The 26,432-nt window shown below is 32.4% G+C and overlaps 1 protein-coding gene across 1 annotated transcript; it reads right to left on the reverse strand.

Moving 5' to 3' along the window:
• Positions 1-16,820: 16,820 nt before the first annotated feature.
• LOC115978978 lies at positions 16,821-18,412 on the reverse strand. Its single transcript, XM_031100912.1, has one exon. The coding sequence runs from the start codon at positions 18,339-18,341 to the stop codon at positions 16,866-16,868; it is 1,476 nt and encodes a 491-aa protein (XP_030956772.1). The 5' UTR covers positions 18,342-18,412; the 3' UTR covers positions 16,821-16,865.
• Between the last annotated feature and the right edge of the window lie 8,020 nt (positions 18,413-26,432).

A 26,432-nucleotide genomic window follows, 5' to 3' on the forward strand; every position in this document is an offset into this window, starting at 1 on the left:
AAAAAATCAATATATGGCAGCAATGTTGGCTGCCAAGAAAGCACCCTCCAAGGCAGCCAATATTTCCATTGGAGAGTTTTGAAAATTGTACGGTGGATTTGCTTATAGACCCAAACACAAGAACATGGAACGAGGGGCTGATTGATGGTTTATTTGTGGATGAGGATGCTAAATTGATCAAGAAGATTCCTTTTAGCCGAGTTTCAAATGAGGACTCTTTGTATTGGCCATACTCCACATCGGGTCACTACACTTGCAAGTCTGGATATATGTTCCTTAAACAAGAATCAGAGATGGAAGCAAGCCAACTAGCCCCTCCAATTCATGACAAACAACTTTGGAAGAAGATTTGGCAGCTGCAAGTTCCTCCAAAAATTAAAAATTTCCTTTGGCGTGCGTGTCGTAATGTTCTTCCTACAAAACAGGCGTTGTTAAAGAGGAAAGTTACAGCTGACCCAATCTATGAGAGGTGCCGTTCTGCTGTAGAGGAGTCCATGCACGCTATCTAGTCTTGCCCGGAATTGGGAGAGGTTTGGGGTGTGGGGGAAGAATGGTGTTTTAGGTCTAATGTGGAGTTTACAGATGTGAAGGAACTTTTGTCTTGGCTGATTGCAGAAGGAAAGTCCATTGAGCTATTTGCTTATACGACTTGGATGGTGTGGACTCAAAGAAACAAAATACGGGTCACCCAGCAAGCTGTTCCGCTTTATCAGTTGGCTGAACAAGCAAAACAAAAACTAAATCAGTTTAGAGCTGATCGGCAGAATCTTGAAGTGCAGGTCACGGATAGCAATGTTGGAGGCTCTAGATGGATATGTCAGCAAGATGGTTGGGTGAAAACAAACTTTGACGGAGCTGTTTTCAGTGATTCAAATCAGTCCGGTGTTGGGGTTGTAATCCGGGACAATAACGGTGCTGTGCCGGCTTCCTGTTCAAAAAAACTTCATCAAGCATACAAACCTGATGAGGTTGAGGCGCTAGCTGCTTTGAAGGCAGTCTCTCTTGCGCGTGATTTGGGCTTTTGAAATGTGATTCTAGAAGGTGATTCTCTCGGTCTGATCAAAGCATTGAAGTCAGTAGAGGATAGCCTTTCTCCGATAGGTTTGCTGGTAGACGACGTGAAACGGGTTGCTAGTAGTTTTGAACAATTGGTGTATTCTCATATTAAGAGAAACGGCAATAGGGTAGCTCATAGTCTGGCAAAAAATGCATTCTGCATACCAGATTCACAAGTATGGATGGAAGATGTCCCATCGCAAATTACTTCGATTTTAGATTTGGATGTAATCATTTCAAGTTAATAAAATGAGTCAGTTTCTTTCTCAAAAAAAAAAAAAAAAAAAACTCATTATGTATTTATGTGTCCAATATTCTTATAACAGAGAAACTAATTATATTTGTTTATCCTATCAAAAAAAAAAAATTGTATTTGTTTAAGTAAAAAAAAAAACCTTAATTAAAGAGTAACACTGTCATATATATATGAACATCATGATAAAAACACCACGGATAAAACATTGAAGCAAGCAAGTATCAAAAGTTAGAAATTAACGTACTATTGCAATTGTATTTACTCAAGAAAAAAAATTCATCCAAAAATGAAAGTTAGATGAGTGACAAATTATTATAATTGCTTGGGCCTATGGCACCACCTATGCCAAAAATATTTAAGGTGTGCTAACTTTTAAGGTCCTCATTACATAAATAAAAGACCTTTAAAATAGTGCAAAAATGTCCTAAAATTCTAGAATGATAATTTATTTTTTTAAAAAGGAAAAAAAAAAAAATATATATATATATATATATATATAGAGGTGGGTTTTGCTTTAGAAATCCTACCCGATTGAGACCATAAACCTTTTTTTTTTTTAATTGTAAAAGAGTGTGCCAAACAATCATTGACAATCAATTTTTATAACATCTTATAAAAAGATGTTAACACTAAATACAAAAACTTAATTAATAAATTACATCTCACAAAATAAGAAGAAAAATTTTTAAATAAAAAATATAATATAGGAAATTGAATAATTAATATTTAGTTGATATTTAAATATTAAAAAACCACTAATTTGTTTTTGCCTTGAGCCTTAAAATGTATTCATCCGGCTCTGTGCCTTCGATTCTCATAAGAGGAAGTCAAGACCCGAACAAATGATATTCTGGCAACAAGACTTCCTCAAATTATCTAGCCAAAAAAAAAAGAAAAAAAAAGCAAAGTATAGTAGAGATAAAATTAAAACTTTAACATAACATAATTTAAATAAAGAATCATTTAGCAAATAGCTAGGATTTGAATTGACTATTGATGTGGCTCTTTTTTTATTATGAATAATGTTGCAATAGGATTTGAGTCTTGTATAATACTCTAGATATTGCACAGGATGCAATAGCATCTAATGGTTAGCAAAATATTAAAAATAACTGTGTACAGTCATGGACCTGTGGCCCTTGGCCCAAGGTTGGGAGCTCGAGTGATCGGTACTAAGAATGAGGGATCCACCTTGCCCAGCATATCAGACTGATGAATTATACTGACCAAGAGCTCGGTGTAGCCTGAGCTCGGCCCAAACAATCTCAGTAGTTCCCTGGGTAATATCGTTGCTAAGAAATCACTGGCGTCTATTACTAGTTCCAAAAATCTTGTTTCCAATGTGGGACCCTCTTGTTAGGGATAATTTAATTAGGCCCCTCCCACACGAGTGAAGAAACAAGTAATCATTACCAACCCACTGAAGCAAGGCTATAAATAGAAGAAATGCCTAAGAGAAAGGGGTTAGACACGAGAGAGGAGGAGTCGGGAAAGTGACCGAGCATTTCTAGTTGAGTATTCGGTTAAAGTAGTTGATCACTTTAGTCAAATCTAGAGTTACTCCACCTAGGAGCTGCCCATTGTAGGATACTTATAAGCCCATTTAACTAAATAAATTGTGAGCCCAACTACAGAGTTGGCCCAAGGGAAGGGAGCTGGGCACGCACAAATTGCCTTTGGATCGTACCAAAAAAGTTTAAAAAATAAATAGTAGTAAAAAGTTAAAAGAAATCCCTCCAATCACAGATATTTTGCAACTTTTTTTTTAAAAAAAAATTAATATTTCTTAGTCATTGGATGCTACCATTCAATACTCTAAATATTGCATGGGATCTAAATCTGTCCTATCTAAGGGTGTTCACCAAACCGCACAAACCGCAAAAACTGCACCAAAATTGCTCGCAAAATGGTATAACCGCATTGCATTGCAACTAACAACACACCGCACCACATTGCACCGCACCCTCTCTATATATTAATATATATATATATATATATATATATATATATTTATATATTTTTTAAATATTAAATATATTATTAATAGTTTAATAACCCTAGTTTTCAACAAAAACAAAAAAAAAGTTTAATAACCCAAGCAAGTGTTGATTAGGAAACCAACCAAAAAAAAAAAAAAAACTAGCTCAATATTTTAAATTTTGGCCTAAACAAAGAGAAAAATCAGTTTTGAGCTGGGCAAGAAAAACCCAAAATTTGAAAAAGATACCGGTTTCAAATTGCATTTTATACATCGCACCGCACATGTGACCACAAAAATGAAATGTGGTGTGGTTATGGTTTGGGCTAAACTCTAAACCGCATTGCACCGCACTGCACATGTGACCGCAAAAATGAGGTGCGGTGCAGTTATGATTTTGGCTAAACTGCACCACAAAAGATGGTGCTAAAAAAGGCCTAAAATCGCAACACATTGCACCGCATCGTGAACACCCCTAGTCCTATCCAATAAAGTATCCTTGCTTGTCACATTTCATTACATTACATAAAATAGAGCCTCATTTTATTCATTAAAAAAGAAAAAAGATAAGAAAAAAAAGCCTCATTTGTCACTTTGGATTCAGCAAGTGATAATGACCTAGGCTAGGACTCGAATAATTCCAATACTAGCTTCATGGGCATGTGTTTCAATGTTTGTAGTGTATTATAGGCATAGTATGAAATACCTCAATTCAAGTTTACCAAAAAGAAGAAATACCTCAATTCATTATTATGGAGTTATATATTTGAATTCAATACCTTTATGCTGTTTCTCTGCTTTTAGGGTGTGTTTGTTTGAAGGTAAAATAGGGAGGTGGAAAATTTTGGAGAAAAAATAGGAGAGAAAATGAATTTGTATGTTGTTTGGTAGTGAAGAGGGGAAAGAAAACTTTTGTGTGGGGCTTAGGCATTTTCCACCCGAGCCCCCAAAAATTTTTCTCTCCAAAATGAAGAGAAAATAGGGGAGAAAACATTGAGGCCTATTGTGTGACAACAATACCCTCACTTTTTATTGCTCTCACCAACCTCTTTCACTTTCCCACGTCCTGTGACCTATCAACCTTATTGCCTCTTCATCCTTATCTCTCAGCATCTTCACAGCAACATGAACTCCAGGTTCTCTCTCTCATTTTTATTTTATTTTATTTTATTTGTGCCTTGCCCAGCTTTTAGTGTAAAGGGTCATTGTATTATTGAAAAGGCTAGTGGATAAAGGTTTTTTTTTTCAAAATGTCTTCCCAGTTAACACATAATCCATTTTTGTTGCCCATAAATTTTAAATTATATATAATAATAATAAAGAAAATTAATATAAATGTATATGTATTTGTGTTAATTTTTATATTATTTAATGAGTGTAAATATATCTATTTCTTATATATCATATAACAAGAACATAATAGTCAATTTATATGAACTACATTTTTTATCCTCCTCTTTTTCTCTCCAACTAAACAAAAGAGTTTTCCACCATCCCACTTTTCCACCCCTGCAACCAAACACACATGAGGAAAAACCAAATTTTTTCTATCCTCCCACTGATTTTTCATCCTCCCACTTTTCCACTCCTCCAACCAAATAGACCTTAGGTAATTCACTTTGTTATTCTTTGTTAAAAATTAAATAAAAGAATGTAAAAATGTCACATAAAAATTATCTTGTCTTGTCTTTGCCCCCAATAAATTCATTTGTAGTCCTTCTCTTTCATTTCCACTTTCAACTTTGACAAAATTGTGGAAAAGTGAGAAAACATGTAGGGGTCATATTATAATACCTGTCTCATAATAAATCCCTTCTTGGACTTTTCCTTTTCTCATTTAATTAATTTTGTACTACAAAAGAGAGTATTGTCTCCAAAACAAAAACAAAAACAAAAACAAAAACAAAAAGGACTAGACTCTTTTTCTCTTTTAATTATTATGCAATACAAAAGTTGGCATTGTCCCAACGTTGAGTTAAATCAAATTTAATGTGCTCGGTTTTAGCATTGTCTCCAAAACAAAACAAAAAAAAAAAAAAAAAAAAAAAAAAGAAGGACTAGACTCTTTTTCTCTTTTAATTATTATGCAATACAAAAGTGGGCATTGTCCCAAAGTTGAGTTAAATCAATTTAATGTGCTCGGTTTTGTAAAAATTAAAAAAAGAAAAAGAAAACAAGAGTGTTAAAGTTATACAAATTTTATAATATAGTTCTTACAAATTAACGTATTATCTTTTAAAACATTATAAAAATATAATTTATCAAATTTTTTTAATATTATTTATTTATTTATTATGGTGTTGATGTGATACTAATCATGTTTATTGTCACATGAGTTTGTAAACTTTTATAGGTTAATTATTAGTAGCTAATAATTTTAACATGCTACGATTATATTTTAAATATGAGTGAAATAATATCTAGACAAGACTAGACTAGAAGATAGTAGCTTGAATAATATTCTCAATTTTCTTAAGGTCCATCTCAATGCTTTTTTCACCATTTTGTATTGGCCATTTTCAAAGGAACCAGCACGAGCCTATAGGGACCCTTTGTTGCTTCGTTTTCATGGGTTTAGATTGGTTGGACTCAATGCGACTAAATTTTTGGGCAAATTCACATGACCCAAAGTGCATCCTATTATTTGGTCCTACGGATTTTTATGCGAGGGATAAGTCTTGACTTCCAACTTTCACTAGAAAGACTCTATTTTAATGTTTTTGATAATTTGATAGCTATAATGGAGAAATGGGGATTTTAATTTTGAAAATATCCGTTAAAAATAACATAATGTGCCAATTTAGTTACACGGTTGCTGACTCTAATTGACAGACACAATATTAATTTTAACTTGAGGATTATTGCCTTTTATCATCTAAAACCATTGGTGCTTTGACGAACATGTTAGGTTATGGCTTGATCCACCTTATTGAACTCAAACCATTAAGCTTGCAATCGACCTCTTAACATTGATTCTCACTGTGGAAGTAAGATAACCATGGCTAGTTCCCTAATTCTTTTAATTTTTATTGCCAAAAAAAAAAAAAAACCCTAGGACTAAGAGTAAAGATTTAGTTCAAGCCAAATTTAGAAGCAAGAGTAAGTTTTCTCATTTTGACGGTTGTTATCCTTCATTCCAACAAATTGAAATTTCAACAAATTTTTCTTTTTAAAAAATTTACATAAACTTAACATTATCTTACTCTTAGAAAAGCCAACCAATGCATGGATGCAAACATAATTGTTGTCAATTGAAAAGCTTTATTTTGCTTTTGAAACCCCCTTAGAAGACTCTTTGTTGTCGACCCTACAAGCATGGTATTTAAGAGATCCTTAAATCTTGTATGATTGGTCAACAAGGTCGATGACAAAGGCACTTGCTACTTATTGCTGTTGTGAAAATGCATCAAATATAGTATCTGATCTGGTCTCCATGCGATGCAACATTCTAACATTGCGGCAGGGCAACGTGCTTCGGGCAAAATCGTAAAATAGTCCATTAGTCCTTCTAATGCCTTTGTAATTAACTCTGCAAATAAATTTAATTATCTCTTTTTAATTAATTATTGATGTGTCTCTATTTTTATTATGAATAATGTAGCCGCTAGATTTGAATCCTTTACAATATAATAGGTATTACACAAGGTGCAATAACATTTAATGGTCAACAAAAAGTTAGATAAGATAAATAAAAAAAGAAAAGAAAAAAGAAGCAAGTAACCATTAGATTGGATCCAAGAAGTTAAAAAAAAAAAAAAAAAAAAAAAGTTATAGAATAAATGGTAAAAAGTTTTTTTTTTTAAAATCTCATCCAATTACATAAAATTTTTCAACTATTTATTTATTTTTTTTCATTTTTTATTAGTCATTGGATGCTCTCTTGCATCCTATGCAATACCCTAAATATTTCACAAGATCTAAATCGGTTACAACCAAATGTCTCATCTTTACTTGTCACATTACATTACACTACAAAAAAAGTCTCATTTCTCCATTCGATTCAGCACATAATAATGACCTTATTAGTTCATTACCAGATAAATGGCATTATCAAATTCAGTAGTAATCCATGATTCTTCTCTATTTTTGGATAAATATTACATGCTTAATTAACTCATTGTATTGTTCTTTGCTTTTAAAAAATAAATAAAAATAAAAACAAAAACATGTAAAATGTCTCATCAATATTGCCTTGTCTTGACTCATAAATTGACTCCTAGTCCTTCTCTTTTCATGTTCATTTTCAACTTAAAACAAATTGTTCGAAAAGTGAAAAAACATGTAGGGATCACATTATAATATCATCTTGTCTCTCATCATAAATTACTTCATGGACTTTTCTTTTTCACTTTTAATTAATTTGTACTAAAAAAGTGAACATTGTCTCGACATTGAGTTGTACTTCTCTTTTTCTCGTTTAATTAATATGCAAAACAAAAGAGGGCATTGTCTCAACATCAAGTTAAATCAAATTTAATGTGCTCGCTCTTGTAAACGTAAAAAAATAAAAAAATAAAAAAAATAAAAAAGAAAAAAGAAAAAAGAGAGTGTTATAAGTTATACAAATTTTACTATATAGTTTTTATAAATTGATGTGTTAACTTTTAAGACATTAAGAAAATATTATTTATTTATTTATTAAATCACATTCATTGTGAATTCCAGTGAGCTCAATTAATAAAAAAATTTATGGTTGAATAAGATATATAGGGTTCAATCTCCTACCTATACCAAAAACTGATATAAGTTGAAGCTTTCTCAAAAAAAAAATCACATTCATTGGCAAATGAATTTGTAAACTTTTAATCTTTATAGTTTGATAGCTAATAATTTTAACATGCTATAATTATATGTAAAAAATGAGTGAAATCAAGGCTGGCCTTGTACTATGCAAGCTATTGATTCAACTTGCTTATTTTGGGTTTGAGTCGAGTTAGGCCCCATATCAATGCTTTTTTCACCATTTTGTTTATTCCATTTTCAAAGAAACTAGTGCAAGTCTATATGGACCCTTTACTGCTTCGTTTCCATGGGCTTAGGTTGGTTGGACTCAATGTCACAAAAATTTTGGGAAAAGTCTCATGACCCAAGGTGCAGTCCTATAAGGATCTTTATATGAGACAAGTCCTGAGTTCCAACTTTTACGAGAAAGACATTATGTTAATGTTTTTGATAATTCGATAGCTATAATGGAGAGGGGGAGGTTTGAATCTTGAAAATCTTTGTTAAAAATACCATAATATGCTAATTTAACTTAAGAATTATTGTCTTTTATCGTCTAAAACTTCCATTGCTTTGATGAACATGATGTTAGGTTATGGCTTAATCCACCTTTTTGAACTCAAAACATTGAGTTTGAGACCCTTTAGCATTGATTCCTCAAGATGGATGTAAGATAGCCATGGCTAGTTCCTAACTCTTTTATTTTTTATTGCCAAAAAAAAAAAAAAAAAACCCTAAGACTAAGGGTAAAGATTTAGTTCAAGCCAAATTTTAGAAACGAATGTAGGTTTCTCTCATTTTGACTTTTGTCATTTTTTATACCAACAAAATGAAATTTTAACTTTCATTTTAAAAAAATTATATAAACTTAACATTGTCTTACTCTTGGAGAAGTCAATCAATGCACGGATGCAAACATAATTGTTGTCAACCAAAAAACTTTATTTCACTTTTGAAACCCCCTTAGAGGACTCTTTGTTGTTAAATCTAGATAGGGAAAGGCATGTAATATAGTCCATTAGTCCTTCTAATGCCTTTGTAATTAATTATGCAAATAAATTTAATTATCTTTTTTTAATTAATTATTGACGTGTCTCTATTTTTATTATGAATAATGTAGCAGCTAGATTTGAATCCTATACAATATACTAGGTATTGCACAAGATGCAATAGCATCTAATGGTCAACAAAAAGTTAGACAAGTTGAAGGAATAGCTAGTAACCATTGGATTGGATTTGAAAAGTAAAAAAAGGAAACAAAAAATAAGAAGTTTTAGAATAAACTGTAAAAGGTTTTAAAAAACAAATATCATCCAATTGCAGACATTTCTTCAACTTATTTTTTAATATTTTATTAGTTCTTGGATTCTATTGCATCCTATGCGATATCCTAAATGTTGCACGAGATCCAAATCGGTCATAACCGATGTCTCATCTTTACCTGTCACATTACATTACACTGCAAAAAGAGTCACATATCTCCATTGGAATTAGCACATAATAATGACCTTAGTTCATTGTCTGATAAATGGAGTTATAGAATTTAGTGAGCGTTTGGAGAGGGTTTATTTTTGCGTTTTCAGTTCCACGTTTTTTTTTTTTTTTGTTTTTTCTGCACGTAAACAGTAACCTTATATTGGGTTACTGTTCACATACTGTTCATGTACTGTTCACATACTGTTCATGTACTGTTCAGTTTTCAGTTTTCAGTTTCAGCAACAATAAGCTCAATCCAAATGGACCCTTAGTAGTACTCCATGATTCTTCTCTATTATTGGATAAATATTGCATCCTTAATTAATTCATTGTGTTATTCTCTGTTTTAAGAAATAAAAATAAAAATAAAAATAAAAGCATGTAAAATGTCTCATCAATATTGCCTTGTCTCATAAATTCACTCGTAATACTTCTCTTTTTAAATTGTTCAAAAAGTGAAAAAACATGTAAGGATCACATTATGATATCATCTTGTCTCTTGTCATAAATCCCTTCATGGACTTTTCTTTTTCTCAATATGTACTACAAAAGAGGACATTGTCTCAACATTGAGTGAAATCAAATTTAATATGTTCGGTCTTGTAAACACTTTTCTTTTTTAAAAAAGTGTTATGGTTATACCATTTTTATTAAATAGTTAATATAAATTGATGTGTTAACCTTTAAAACATTAAGAAAAATGTAATTAATTTATTTATTATGGTGTTGATGTGATATTAATTACATTCATTGTCAAATAAGTTTGTAATCTGTTATAGTACAATTGTTAATAATTTTAACATTTTATAATATAAAAAATATATGTGAAAAATGAGTGAAATAATAGTAAATTTTTTTTTACATGAGTTTGTATCTAGAAGATGGTAGCTTGAAAATTTTTCTCAGAGCTGGGCTTGTACTATGCAAGTTTTTGGCTCAACTTGCTTATTCTGTGTTTGAGTCCAGTTAAGGCCCATTTAGGTGCTTTTTCACCATTACGTATAGGCCAATGTCCAAGAAATCAATGTCGGCTTATAAGGAACCTTTATTGCTTCGTTTTCATGGGCTTAGATTGGTTGGACTCAATGACACAAAAATCTTGGACAAAAGTCTCAAATGGCCCAAAGTGCAGTCCTATATGGTAGTTCTTAAGAGTTTTTATATGAGATAGGTCTTGAGTTACAACTTTCACACGAAAGATATTATTTTAATATTCAATAGCTATAATGGGGAGGAAAAATTTGAATCCTAAAAATATCTCTTGAAAATACCAAAATTTATCGGTGTAACAATAAGATTCTTGGCAAACACAATATTACTTTGAAAATAAGAATTATTATCTTTTATCGTTTGAAATCACTAGTGTGAACATGATATTAAATTATCGCTTAATCTACCTTATTGAGCTCAAACCACTGAGACCCCTTAGCATTGATTCCTTGTGAGGAAGTAAGATAGCCATGACTAGTACCCTAACGAGGATTGGTTCAAATAGGCCAAAATTTTAGAAACAATAATTAGTTTTCTTCTCATTTTAACTTTTGCTTTCCTTTGTACTAACACAATAAAATTTTCAATATTATTTTTTAAATGAACATAAAGTTAACATTATTTTAGAGAAAGCCAGCCAATGTACGCAAGCACACATGGCTGTTGTTCACTGAAAATCTTTATTTCGCTTTTAAACCCCCTTTAATGAATTATTTGTTGTTAGATTTAGACAAGGGCAAGCACTATACAGGTCATTAGTCCTTCTAATGCCTTTGTAATTAACTATGAATTTAATTTTCATTATTTTTTACTCAAAAACAAAAAACAAAAAGTCCAACACAGGACAAAACATTTTTCATAATTATTAGCATGATACTCTAGAAGAAGGCACCCCTAATGAGAGTTTTGTAATCTAACAAGTATCTTTTTATTTTTTCAGGATGATGATTCAAATATGTTAAAAGTCTTATTAACGAGCATTTATTAATTGACTATTTTAAGAAAATTTTAATACAGCATTCACAAGAAATATAAAGAACGAACAAAAAAAAAAAATCTTTGCCGTAAAAAATTTATAATAAAAATTAAAACATCCTGTTAACTTTTTCTCATATTTTAAAAGAAAAAAAAAATTTAACGACTACTCCACTACTTTTACAAGTGCTATCTTTCTCAAAAAACTTTTACAAGTGCTATCTTTAATTGCAAAAACATGGGAAATTAATTACTCCGACATCTCTACTAATTAACAAAAAGACAAATCAACAGCAAGACAAAGACAAAGCCATAGCCTTTAGCCACTTCGAGTAGGTAGCTCCTGATTCTGCAATCAAGTTTGGAGCTCCTGATTCTGCAACAAACATTCTTCTCGCAATGGTAGCCTCTGTTCTGATTTAAATTTATAATCTTTCATTGCTTTTTGCTTATTTATGCGATTAGTTTTTCTGGGTTCATGTTCTTTTTTATTCATTTTGAGCTGGATGTGAAGTTTGGATAAGAGAATATTAAAAGTTAAAACCATGTATGTTTGAGCAGTTTTACACATTTGGGGTTGTCAAATTGGAGTTACACTATTAAGAATTCTATATTAGTATTTGCAAGGATTATGTGCTTGTTTGAATGTGTATGTGTAAGTCAAAAACAAGAACAGAAAGTAAAAATTATTGTGAATGGTAACACTAACACACTTGTTTTATTGAAAGAATTCAAAAGGGCCTTTTGTGGGAATCTTGAATTTTTTTTTTTTTTTAAGTATTATGTGACCCAGAATTTATATTGTATATGGTTCAGTAGTTTTATGTGACCCACAATTGTTTAAGGCTTAGTTGTTGTTGTTGCATGTTTCAGTTCTTGAATCAGCTAGAACTTGTCCAAAAGAAGTTTTGCCTTTTGTGAACATTCACTAATTACCCAAAATAGGAAAATCCAATTTTCAAAAGTTTTATTTAACTAACTTGTTAACCAACCTCTACTTCTTGAGGAATTTGTGGAAAGAAAAAAAAAATCATATATGTGCTTTTAGCAAATGGTTGATGTCATGCTTCCATAACATATGGCTGCCTTCCAAGAGAGATGATAGAATATAATATATCAATAATGGAAGTGTGAATTAACAAGATAAGTTTAACAACTTATAGGAATGAGTTAGTGAGTAATGTTTAGAGATTCCTTTAATGGCCTTCTGAATGATGGAATTAAGAATCACTGGAATTTATTTAAAATACAGTTTCTCATGACAATCTTGTCCATATAAGGTACAATTGTTAAAAAGAAGTTGAGAGAATTTGAGGTTTAGGGCTTCTTATTGAAATGAATTATGCTGATATTTTTGTTTCAGAGCACTTTTTAGTGAGGTCAAGGGTGCATAAATGTAGTTTTCACTTTTTCGCTCCAATTGAAGTGGCATTTTTTCTTGTATGATCTCCCATTACTTTGATATTCAAGAAGGCTATGGTTGCTGATGACTTTATCTTTGCTTTTAGTTAGGCTTTCTTAGCCCTAGCCCCTAGCCATTCTATGAGCATAAAAATTCAATCAAACAGTAAGGAATGCCTCAAAGAATACACCATAGAAAGATTTCTAAAGTTTGTAATATTATGTTCCCTTTTTTGAAAATAAACTCCATCTTAATAAAGGAGAGAACTATGAATAGGCTACTATGTCCTGTGATATATGCACTACAATGTTTTGCTCTCGAGCCCATCATCTTCTCTACATAAAGTGCAAATTTCTCTTCGAGAATTTAGTGTGAAATGAAAGGACCTCAATCACTGGTAACCTTGTGGGGTGGTAATATCTGGAAGAGCTCAAAGCATCTACATTTTGTGTTCTTGTATCCATTTTATAGGGTCAGGAGTGAGGTGATAGGCTTGGCTTAGGACTACATAACCCTTTTTTCAGTTTTGCCTATACAAAGCATGCTTCTGAACATATCAATTCAATTGAATTTCTTACCATCAAGGTGGTGCTAATTTGCATAAGTTATTTGTCAATACAAGCAAGAAAGTTGGGAAAGACAGTATATGTTTATGTCATCATGCGTGTAGAAACTTACCAAAAGAAAAAGAAAAATGATGGGTGACAAACAGAGAGCAACTGGATGTGTACTGTTTATGTACCTTAGTTTTATGTTAAAGTGTATTTTTGTAAAATGTCCTACATCAAAGGATTCTTTTCCCAAATATCTAAATTATGACAAAATGATGGGTGGAAAATATACTTAGGTTGTTAGTGACTCCTTGGCCATTGGGGAATAACATCCAAATAGGATTTCTACTGTGCTTAAGGAACTATTTTCTGTGATTTTTAAGCAATTAAATTGAGAACATATTAAAATATTTTGCTAGCTCCATTTGACAATATTTTTTAGGGTTAGTTATGAAGACAAAAAATTCTCATTTCTTAATAGGCATTTTTACTGTCACGCAATACTCCTAATGCACTTTCCTACTTCATTAACCATGCTCTTATCCTATGATTCATATACTTTTTTATCTTTCCATTCTTATGGATTATTGATCCAAGATTTCGAAAGCAATGATCTTTTGGTACTTCTTGATCATCAAGTTTTACAACCCCTTCATCCTTATTTCTCCTTTTATTAAGTTTGCACTCCATGTACTATATTTAACTTCTACTTAGTCTAAAGCATCCATTCATTACAACTACATAATCTGCAAAAGGCATACATTATTTCATCTTGAATTGATCTAGTAAATGCTATAAATATGGACTTCAGCTAATCCATAATACAAAGCTATTTGTGATTAGAAACTTACTTGTGATGCCCACCTTTTCTTACACTATTTATAGCTCCAATATTATCCTTAATCACTTTAATATGCTTTAGAAGAACTCATTTCTATTTTAAAATCATCACATAACCTTTCTATTTACCCTTCATATTCTTTCTCTTAGTTGATAGGAAACATATGGAGATCTTTTTAGGTTTCTCTATATTTTTTCATTAGTCATTTTCAATAACAAAATAGCTTTCCATGGTAGACCATCCTGGCATAAAACCAAATTGATTATTTGATTTAGTTGTTTCATGTCTTAACCTAAATTCAGTCACCTCTCCCAAAGTTTCATAGTGTGACTCATAAACTTAATTCCATGGTAATTTGTATAGTTTTGAATCTCTCATTTGTTCTTGTGTAAAGTTATTAAAGTGCTTTTCCTTCACCATGCATTTTGTTAACACTTAAAATCTTATTGAAAAGGTTTGTCAACCATCTTACACCCACATCACTCAAGCACTTCTAAAATTAAATAAGGATTGCATTAGGTTCCATAACTTTTGTTGTTTTCATCCTCCTTAATGCGTCCTTTACCTTGGTCATCTAATTGTTCTATGACCAATTGTTCTAACAAAACTGCAGTATCTATCCATAATTGGATTACTCATTCTAATTTCTTGTATGGCATTTAATAAAATATTTTTTCTAAATAATTCTTCTATCACTCTAATTTCCTATACTTAGGAGTGTGCACAATCAGGTTGGAAAGTTTTTTCAATGACAAGTTGAGAAATTCCCAACCTAACCCAACTCATCACATGTATAGAAACCAACCCAACCTAGCCCACGTGGGTCATGTTGGTGGGTCGCTTACATGTTTCATGTGTTGTAAAAAATTGGACTTCCATTGATTATTTAATTACTTTTTAATATATGATTACTATTTACATAATGTGCCTAAATTATATTGTAAATTTCTAAATTCATAAAAAATAATTCTTAAAATACCAAAATAAATTAAACTAAAGATAAAATAAAATAGGGTGACAAAATAAACTTATCTATAGGTGGGTTAGATTGGGTTGGATGGGCTATAAAAACTATCAACTTGAACCCAACCTAACCCAAGACTCAAAATAAAAGTTCCGACCCATCCCAAACCACGAAAACCAACCCAAGGCGTCAGAATGGGTTGGGTTGGTTTCTTCTAGTTATTGGGTTGGATGCACACCCTTACCTCTATAGCCTCCATTAAAAACTTGTCTTAGAAAGTATATAAAATTTCTTTTTTCCATCCATCATCCCAAACTTACTATATAATTAACCATAAGCCTTAAATCTAACCTCTTGGATTTCCTTTTTTTCCTTCCCTCATAGCCATGTCCTAATTTTCATTAGTGACATTGTCTCTATATCTTTTTTTTTGATAAGTAAGAAAAAATATATTCAAAAAACTGCTAGATGCAAATTAGCACCAACATATCAAAAGTACAAAAAAGATGGAAAAGCTAAAAGCATAAAAAAGATACTAATTACAAAGAAAGAGAGCTAAGGAATAGAGGAAGAGAGTCACTAGATGTGAGTCCCCAAGCCCTAGCCCAATCAAACAGGGAACCAGAAAAGAGAGCAAGCATTTCAAGCTCTCTCAAAGCATCAACCGGAGCTCAAGTAAGAATTTTGAAGATCCAATTGAAGTAGCTGCATTCAATACACAAACAAGTTGCTGGAGTGATCTTTAAGAGGGTTCTTGAAGCCGTGAGCGGGGTGTTCATGTTTGATAGTCCACAGATAGAAGAGTTCAAGGATTTGGAGTTGTGACTTGAACCTATGACCTTGGTTCTGATACCACTTGTTGGACTGTGACATGTGCCACTTTGCCTCAAAACAAATTGGTGATAAGGGAGATACACTTAGTCTTTTATGGCATTTGATGTTGCGTTCCATGATTCTGTTTATAGAGCGGTTGTAGGGAGCCGAATTATGGTCCACCCAACACTAATTTTATTCCACATTTTATGAACTGTTTTGTAGTTTTATGAAGTTTGAAATGGTTGGTCAGGTCTACATTAAAGAGGAGCAGTTTAATTCAACTTTAGGGTGATATATGGGAAAGGGAAAAAGATTGAATCAAATGAGATAAATATGATGGCCTATAGGTAGCAGTAGAATTGGCCCTAGATGGAGTTGGTTGCCAATTATTGATTTGATTGGTTGACTTCAAATAGTTGTGATAGAAGACTTTTTTGAGTTTAAGAGTAAGGTGGTCCTATTGGCACCGTTAAAACGTTAGTGCTCTATGTAGGCACATTGGTAATTTTGGAGCCTTCAGAGCTGATTGATAACTAGAATCATTTTAGGAGACTTGGACTTTAAATCTGGCAGAACTCTAAGCTTCAGAAGAATTTTGGGTGTTGCTGCAGTTATCCTATTCTATGCTTTCCTTAGCAACTACTGGTGCTTTGTTCCATTAATGGAAGTAGTGTTTCTAAAGTTTTCAGAACAAATGGAAGTAGAGTGTAGCTGATGGGATGGTATAGTAAGTACTAAGTAATCACATTTCACACACTAAACTTTTTTGTTATGATCTTAGAATGAACAAGAGTTTGATTAAACAATTATTGATATATGTTAACATGGTAATAATGCTCTATACATTTATCTTACAAGTGAAATCTGCCCATCTTCTAAACTTTCCTATGTTACTGCCTTCCGAAACTGCCAATCCAATTCCATTCCTTCCTCCACACCCAACACCTACATAATACAATCTCCATTTATCTACATTTCCCTCCATCTGAATTAGACATGGGGACCCCACTCCTTTATTATCCCATCCATCATCTTCTGAAGGCTTAAGAACAGGGTCTTCTTGAAGCCTTGTCCAATTCTTTAGCCCATCTGGAGATACCGCAAGCCCAATACACCTCATCCCATCTGCTGAAACGCCCTCATATGCCATCAAATAGTTTCCTTCTTTGCTGTTTCTCACCACACACGCATTCTTGACCCCAATTTCATCAAAAGAACCTTTTAATCCACCTCCAAGGATCTTCCCCAGTTTCACCCATCTGATCCCATCTCTTGATCTTGCAACTCCAAGAGCAAACTGTCCATTTTCCACATCATATGAATGATAATACATCCTGAGGTCATCGTTGCTGTGCACTACAACGTGAGGTGCGGCAATAAACAAAGAATCCCACTCCTTGTCTGATCCCACATCTAACAGGGCTCCACTGTGGTGGTCCCCTTCAATTCTGGCCCAGTGCCTTCCATCTTGACTGCATGCCAGCCCTGGCAGAGACTTGAAAATTTTGCCAATTTTATGATTTTCATCTTTCTTGTCTCCGCCATGGACTCTTTCTGGGTTTTGTAAAATGTTTGGAGCTCCTGATAAGTTCACTTCTTCAGAACTATATCCTGTGTAATAAAGCCAGTAAACAGCACTGTACATAGGACTGGACATAATAACCATCTCAGAAGGCCTGATACTATCTGTGTCAAAAGCCCACCAATTCTTGCTGCAATTCATCACCAAACCAGCATCCCCAGATGATCTAACATGTTCTTCTCTAGCCCAGTGAATTCCATTGCTCGAAACTGCTAACCCGATGGATTCGGAGGTGTTGTTGTTAATATCAGACCTTCCATGGTACCACATATACCACCTTTCCTCATTGTCTCCTATGTATCTTTTCACAACTGGTGAGCCAATTTCGGCACTATCCCAGCTGTTTTTGGGACCCAAGTCGAGCACCAGACCTCTTGAACAAGTAGATGTTAGTGCTTGATTTGGCACAGGAGCTGCCAGTTGTTGAGATTTTGAACTCGGATCCCGTTCAATGGCAGGATTCTTATTTGTCGCATTATTGCTGTCAATGCCTGGTTTTGTGGAGCACCTAGTGACAGAGAAGATGCTACTTTTAGACTTAGGACATGGACATCTTTGGTGGCCGGGAAAGTTGCCACATGAAGATGTGCCAGAGGCATAGAGAGCAAGTGTTTGTGGTTGGGTAGAAGGCCATGATGGTTGGATTAGATTTGTTGTGTTCATCTTTCTTCCTGCAGTATAAGATGCAAGAAGATTTACTGTTTTGATCCTTGTGACTGCCGCTGCGTCCATTAGAGGACTACAGGATAGCAGAAAGAAATTGGATTGGTATCAATGGCAGAATCAGATACAAATTAAGTGGTGCCACATTCACGTGGCTTTTATATGAAGTAGAGAATTTCTTTTTGGGCTATTTGAAAATTTGCCCCAAAATTTTCTTTATCTCTAAATAAATCCTCTCATAATTTGAATTATATTCAAATACATCATTGACCTCTGGAGCTTGCATGAGAGTACTTGTTAAACCCCTTTTAACCTGAAAGTCTGTAGGGTAAAGAAATTATGGTAAAGTGCATCTTCCCATCCTAAAATATGATATCAGTTGTAATGTACCCTAAAAATTTAAATTAAATAATCACCCCCCTAAACAAAGGGATCAATTGCAATTTCTCACCACTGTTAAAGTTTCTCCAATTTGTGTTATACTTATCACATTATCACATGATGATGTGCTTATTTTCTTTTATTTTTTATGTGATATTGACAGTGGGGAATGTTGCAAACTTGCAATTAATCATCATATAATTAAGGGGCTTGGCTGCTCAAATTTATAGTTTAGAGGGACATTACATATGACCCTAGGGTGAAATAGTGAAGTATGCAGAAGCTGTAACTTATAGCTCAATGTAAAAAGTGTTATTTCAACATTGTACTAAGGGCAAATATTGTAAAAAATTTAGATTCTGTAGGAGGTCATCAAAAATTCCAAATGCTAGGGATTTTTCAGAAATATCCTAAAAGATATTCGTTGAGATATTTAGGGAAACAGAAAATTCCAATATTCCATAAATTTGTCATTCTCACTCCTTCTTGTACTATCTACTATTCTTCCCAATGAATTTTGAGACCTCCTGCTCCCCCCTTTTGCACCAATTGGGAATATTGGTTGCTTCTACCTGTCAAATGGCCAAGGCAAGACCTGAGCTTTGGTTGACTCACTCATTTTTAGTTGAGACATATTATTTGTGCAAGATTTTTTGCTTAGTTGGTATGAAAACGTTTCACATGTCTTTAGATCTTGTGTGAACCGAAATAAAAAATTTATTACTCTGGGGATTTTAATTCTTTAGAAGTTGATGGCATCAATATCAATTTGGTTTTCTCTTCTTTTCTTCTCTTTTTTTTTCCCCCTGTAATTAGAGAAGAATCTCATTGTCAAATGCTGAAGAGAGAGAATAAAATCAGCAAAATGACTAGAAACACAAAGAGGGATATTTTAATTAAGGAGCCAACTTTACTATGCTTATTTTACTTTTTTCTTCCTTCAAATCAGGGAACAAATCATGCAACCAGTATCACATGCTATATTTATTCTATAATTTGTTGGATGGTTATGTTCATGCTAACTTTTCTAGTGCACTAGACCATATACAACTTGAAATGACTCAATACATGAGCTTCTTGTCAAGGACCTAGGTCTCTGAAACCAGTTATGTTGAACCTAATGTGCTACACATATTTTCTGAGTGGAACACGTTATTCTTGCAATATCACCCTCACATGAAACTTGGCCATTTTGAGGCCCAAAACTAACTAATTTTTGTGGGAAGAAACTTTTAGAATGAGAATGCTGCTTTTGTTTTTGAATGGTAGCAGAAAGTTTGGGTTGCTGATGATCAACAGTACTGTCATGTTCTAGGTTTTTATTTTTGGGTTTTTATTTTTTATTTTCTTCTTAACCTGCAACAAGTTGACTAATAATTTTTAGGTGCAACTTGTCTGCGCCTTGTACCCTTCTAATGAACCCTTGACTTAGGGTTGAGCAATGATGTTCAACCTAGCTACCTTTCATGTGGCACGGCCATGGAAGGATGGGTAAAGAACTAATTAATTGATATTGTCCACATCTAAAAGATTTCTGCTTCTTAATAATTTGATTTCACTTGATTGTACAGTAAAATATTATTTCACTGCATTGTTTATACTTAAATGTATGATTGCATGTGAAAATATATCATGTTATATCCCTGTTTATTCGGTTACATAAAGTATTTGTACTTAAGTTTTACAGGCAACAACTACTCATGCAACGTGCAGCTATTAAGGTTAACAAGTGACATGTTGTGATTACTATATAAGAAATGTAATGTTAGCTTAAATAAAAGAGATGTTAAATCAATCACAATTTTTCATTTAGTTGCATTCCTAGCATTATTCATTTAATATTTCAGAACTAATAGTTTTGCAGATACATTTTTATAACGCAGGAAGTGTTTGCATTTGTAAACTTCAACATCTTTTATTAAGAATAGCTATATCATTGGTTGTCATTGTCTAGGTGAGCCATGAAAATATTGTCACCATCTTATATTGCTTTTGAGAGAGACAATTCAGCCTTTAGTATCCTCTAGGTCCAGTGGGGGAGCATGTGGCTGGACAAAGCAAATGATTAATTACCTTAAACCTCTGGATTGGTATGATTATATGACAATAAAACACCATCATAACACCCGTACAATTACACCAGTCAAAACTATTAAAAAAAAAAAAACAAATTGTGGTCTCCACATTGGTTTTCAATGATCAGCTAATATCAAGTTTTATTGTAAAAGACATGTTCATGATCTCTGGCTCAGTCAATCCTTGCTAACTAGTTTTCATCAACTAATTTTTCGTTCTTGGTTGAGACTTGAGAGTTATACAACTTCTTATAACATGTTGTTGCTTTGAATTTCCAAGGTGGAATGGTCGCTAGTGAGGCTGTGTTTTAGTGCACTTCGTATTAAAATGTCTTTTGGTCAACTTAGACTAGTTCCATTCCATGAATCCATAGACTCATAATAGTTTATGTTTTTGAGCGAAGGACTTATATTTAATGGGCATCTACTTCGTATTCCCCTTATTTTTTTATTTATAAAAAAGTGGTTTAGGATTTTTTTATTTACACCAAATGATTAAAAAAAAAGAAAAACTTAATACGAAATGACACTTTGTGGAGGGTGTACGGCTTAACAACCTTTTAGAGGATTTTTGTTTTTAGCTTTAATGTATGATAAACTAAATGTAAATTGATTGTTTAGATTTCTTGTGCTTTTTGTGGGTTCTACTTACTTTTTATTTTATTTTATATATATATATATATATATATTTTAAAAAGTTTCAATCTATAGCGTTCACTTTTGATGATAGCTCTTTATATATTTTAATGATAAAAGCGATTATCATGACGTTGACACATATATTAAAATTTTATCATGTGTATATAATATATGAGAAAAGTTAACGGATATTTTAAGGGCACTGGTTTAGGAAATATTTTTATAAATGTTTTATAAAATAAATAAAAAAAACTAATTTTTTCACAACTTTTTATAATTTTCATGAAAATAATATCAAAATTTTTCTAAAATGGTCAAATAGCCTAGACAGCGCACACGTGAGCATGCCATGGCATTGGCTGCTTGCCCACATTGGGCTGCCATAGCCAAGGCAGCGTGCATGTGGGCATGTTGTGACGTTGGCTGCTTGCCCATGCTAGGTTGCCATGGCCTAGGCAGCCCGCATGCTGGGTCAAATAACAAATGGTATAAACATGTTTTACAAAATGAGCATATATACATGCACATATATGTATGTACATCTACAGACACACATGTGCGTGTATTTGTGTACATATGAATATACATATATATGTATGTACCCACCCTTTGTTTTTGTAGAAAATACATATATCATGTTCGTGTTTATAAAATACCTTGTTTTCAAGGATACTTGTATATATGTAAGCACATCTATATATACCCATGCGTGTGTATTTGTGTGCATACGAATATACATATGTGCATATACCTCTTTTTTGTAAAAAATACATATACCATGTTCGTGTCATACCAACACACCCGTTTTGAACCAATATATATATATATATATATATATATATATCCTAACGTGAAATTGTAGGCATATTTCCTCTAATTTTGATTAGGTGGGGACTTTTTAAGCTTTGAGTACGATTTTATTTATTTATTTATATTTGTTTAAGTCCACTAAAGTTTCATGGCCTTGGCCTTTGGGCTATAAAGTGATAATAACCTTCTTCTTGCTTTTAAACCTTTATTGTGGTAGCACCTAAAGATAAAGATTGAATAGTTTATGAATGGAGAATACTATGAAAACATTTCACTCAACCTCTGACAATATTACTAAAATTTTACGTAGAACTTTAAATATCATTAATTTATTACATACTTTAATCAAATTTTTGATGAGTTTTGCTTGGCCCCAAATGAGATGAATCTAAAGTGTTAATTATTTTAGAATAATGAGACTCACCATGCTTTGTAGGTGCAAAATCTGGTGTACATTTAGAATGATGTTCAAAGTGTTGTTTGACAAGGGCTCCTTAGCACTTAGAAAATGAAATTCAGAAAAAACAAAAAGAGATTTTGATATATATTGTGGTGGCATGACCCACAACTACGTGATGATCATTGGGCCTGAACCCCTAATTAATTTGTGTAATACTTCGGGTATAGCTCACAATGAGAGGTTTCAAGAAGAGTTAGGCTGATAGTTGGTAATTGGAGGTGGTTATGTATTGTAAGCCTAGCCGCTTGAGGAGGTTCTCAGGTGGCTCAGGTGCCTTTAAAGTATCTTGAGTTGGATACTTCTTTCCAAATATAACATGGTTTTCTCCTGTTCACTCATGTTTCTCTCTCCAGAAAAAATGTTCAAACCCTTTCTCTTACAAGCTTTTCCTATTTTATAATCTTTTGTTAGTGGATTGGTAATGATGAGAATATTCCACCTGTGTGTGGGCTCTGCCATTTGCAGGATCTGGATAGCCCTTTGAGTCTAGGTTACTGTTTCAACATGTCCAATCTCACATCAAGGGGGTGGGCCCCATAATTCCCTAGTAACTTAAGCCTAGCATCGAGCCCCATGCTCGGATGGCGGACTCTTGCAAGGCATTATTTCTCGTTAGCAGTATTTCCCCTCCTTGTGAAGTAGGTGGGGTCTATTTGGATCCCATCGTAGTCACTTGGTAACTTACACGATTACAACTTATGACTAACAAAAAGATATTATATTCATTACATTATTTATCTATTAAAATATTTTTGGCATAAATAAAAAATATATTTATTGATTTTTCAGTTGAAATTCACATTTTAAATCGGCAAATTTTCATTAGCTAAATACCGATTACAACTTACATAAATTTATTTTATTTTGGTTAATATAGACTTGTGACATGTTCAAATTGTAATAATTTCAAAATTATATTCTGAACATTTATGTACCTGAAACTTTAGGGTTTAACTTAAAAATAATATTAGACTTTGAAGTTTATATCTTATTTCTTTATTAAATTGCTTATACTCAAAATTTTATAATTGGGGAATAAATTATTATGTAAGGAACTTGTGATTCTCTTAACATTTTTTTAGAACTTTTGAAAGGTAATATATTGTTTAAAAAAAAAAAAAAATCTATTATCGCTTTCCTAAAAAAGTTTGACATATAAAAGAGGTAATAGCTTATTAATTATAACATAAAAAGTAATCGAAGAAATCAACAAAATTATATTATACTTATATTATAATTTAGGCTTGGGAGGGGAATTGTAATCATTCATGATGCATTTATTAGTTTTTTTGTTTGTTCGTTTGTTTGGTCCCTCGACATCGTCCTTCCCTAAATGGCTAAATGTTTATAAAGACGTGGAGTGACATTATTCTTTGTTTTCTAGAATCCAATCCCCCTTTTGATCCATTCATTTCTTCAAGCAAGGGATCCATGGTAAAATAAACTATGTAAGCAAAGTAACAAAGTGCATACCATATTGGCAAACCCTTCAAAAGGTTAGCTTTCAATACTAGTTGTTACAAAAAGGTCTTTACAGTCTTGCTTCTTTTAGCTCTCTACTAATCACCAAGAGAAAAGCAAACCATCAAAAATGGACACAAAGACAAAGGGAATCTCATCCATTAAAGGGTGGAAGTGAATTCTTAAAATAAATAAATAAATAAAAGATCTCCAAAGTTTGTTCATTGTGACAAATTAAACCTTGACATTTTAATGTTGTCATTTAAAATTCATATTGTATAAGTCATGACAATACAAATACTCTATCCATCTCAATTCATCTCTCTTACATCCTTTTTAACTTTTCTCTCTCTTATTTGTATTTAAAACTTCTCTCATTGTATTCTATGCTTTCTTTCTCTCATAGATTTCTTGCTCTTTATTACGAAGAAAAAGGCAACTATCTATAACAAAAATAGTATCATTGTCTGTAAAAACTTCCCTTAACAAATAAATTACTCTATTAGTGGATTTTTACAAATATCGATTTAAATTATCGTGACTTATAAAATCTAAGGTTTACTATGATAAAATTAGAAAGTCAAAATTTTTAATTTCTTGCATTAATTACAAGACAAGTTTTTTTTTTTGGGTGGTAGTTTGGGGGACCAACAAAAAGCTACGAGACAACTCACTAACTGCAATATTTTTTTTTGGCAAAATTATTTGTCAAATCAAATCCCTAGTATAAAATTATAAATGCTGACCAAAATTTTTTTTCCTAAAGAATTAAGAGCAATACATCATCGGAAAGTCCCATGGTCTTGGCTGAGTCTAAAAGGAACACGTGTGCACCTAACTCCTTAATAGTCCTTATCTTTCATTCAACATCTGTCCCTCAAAATCCAAACCCACAGACTTAAATCTTAATGTCCTTTGCAATAGGGGGAATGTCTATCCTCAGGGCCATAATTACTAAATCCACCCCACCATTTATCAAAAAAAAATCCACCCACCAGACACTCTCACAGCTCATAACCATAGCCATAGTGGTTCTATTTTAATTTATACTTTCATGCATAATGCCAATTCACTCGGTTGTCCTCAGTGATATATCATTTTCTATGTGTTATATATGATAGATATCTGATCAAGTAATCTTCTATTCTTTATCACAACTTGTGGAAGATTCAAATACAATGTCACCAATGAGGGATTCAGTGGATATAAAATATTACCCGAACGTTTTTTTATTCTGTATTTTTTATCGTTCACAGTATGAGTTTATAACAAAATAGTAATATGAGGAACATAACCTATTTCACACATTTTACTACAATTATTTTATGTAGTAGGCTATGATTGATTGTTTGTTATTTTTATATAAACCAACAACTTTTTTTTTTCACCATTCATAGCCAACTACATAGAAGAGTTGTGGCAAAATGTGTGAAATAAGTTTTAGTCTTAGAATTTTTGATTAAAAAACAAAAAACTAAAAAGCTTGAGGAAATAGTCTATTTAACGAGTATTCTTAGTACATTTGTTGATGGACAATTTTAGAAAAATTTTGATATAATTTTTATGAAAATATAAAAAAGTAAAAAAAAAAAAAAACAAGTTATTTTATTCTTTTTTAATAAAAAAATTTAAAAAATATTTCTTAAACCAATACAATAGTTTAGTTAAAAGAAATACATGCTGCAGATTTGTGATTTCATGGAATATTATGAAAAATGGTAAAGGAAGAGAGGAAAACATTTGTATGACAAAAAGTAATAAAAATTTCTTTTTTAATGTCCCATGTACGTATAAGAAGAATCTTTTAAGGTCTGTTTGGATTGAACTTATTTTTGCTGAAACTGAAAACTGAAACTGAAAATACTGTAGTAAAATAATTTTTAAATGTGTAGATAGTGTCATGGGACCCATTTTTAATGAAAAAGTTATTGAAAAGTGATATTTGTGGATCTCGTAAACAATACATGAGACCCACTGATGTGATAAAGGGACAAAAAAGTAAGAAAAGTGCGGCTACTATTTATAAACAGTAGTTGCTATTTCCTACTGCAGCTGACAAAAAGAAAAAAAAAAGAAGAAAAAACGCAACTCACAAAACGTAACTTACGTTTCAGTGCTATTCAAACACATACTTAATTTGAATTTTGAAGTGGGTAATGTTCGTTAAAGGGGAGGCATTTTATGGTGAAGGGATCCACGAAGGGGTAAGTTAGACTTTTGGAAAGGTTACTTTTACGTCTTATCCTATGCATGTGTGTGTATATATATATAAAACTTGATTAGGGATCAGTGCACCATCATCCGGTATACTGGATCCATCACGATGATAAAACG

Source organism: Quercus lobata, chromosome 3, assembly GCF_001633185.2.
Source record: "Quercus lobata isolate SW786 chromosome 3, ValleyOak3.0 Primary Assembly, whole genome shotgun sequence".
NCBI lineage: Eukaryota > Viridiplantae > Streptophyta > Magnoliopsida > Fagales > Fagaceae > Quercus > Quercus lobata.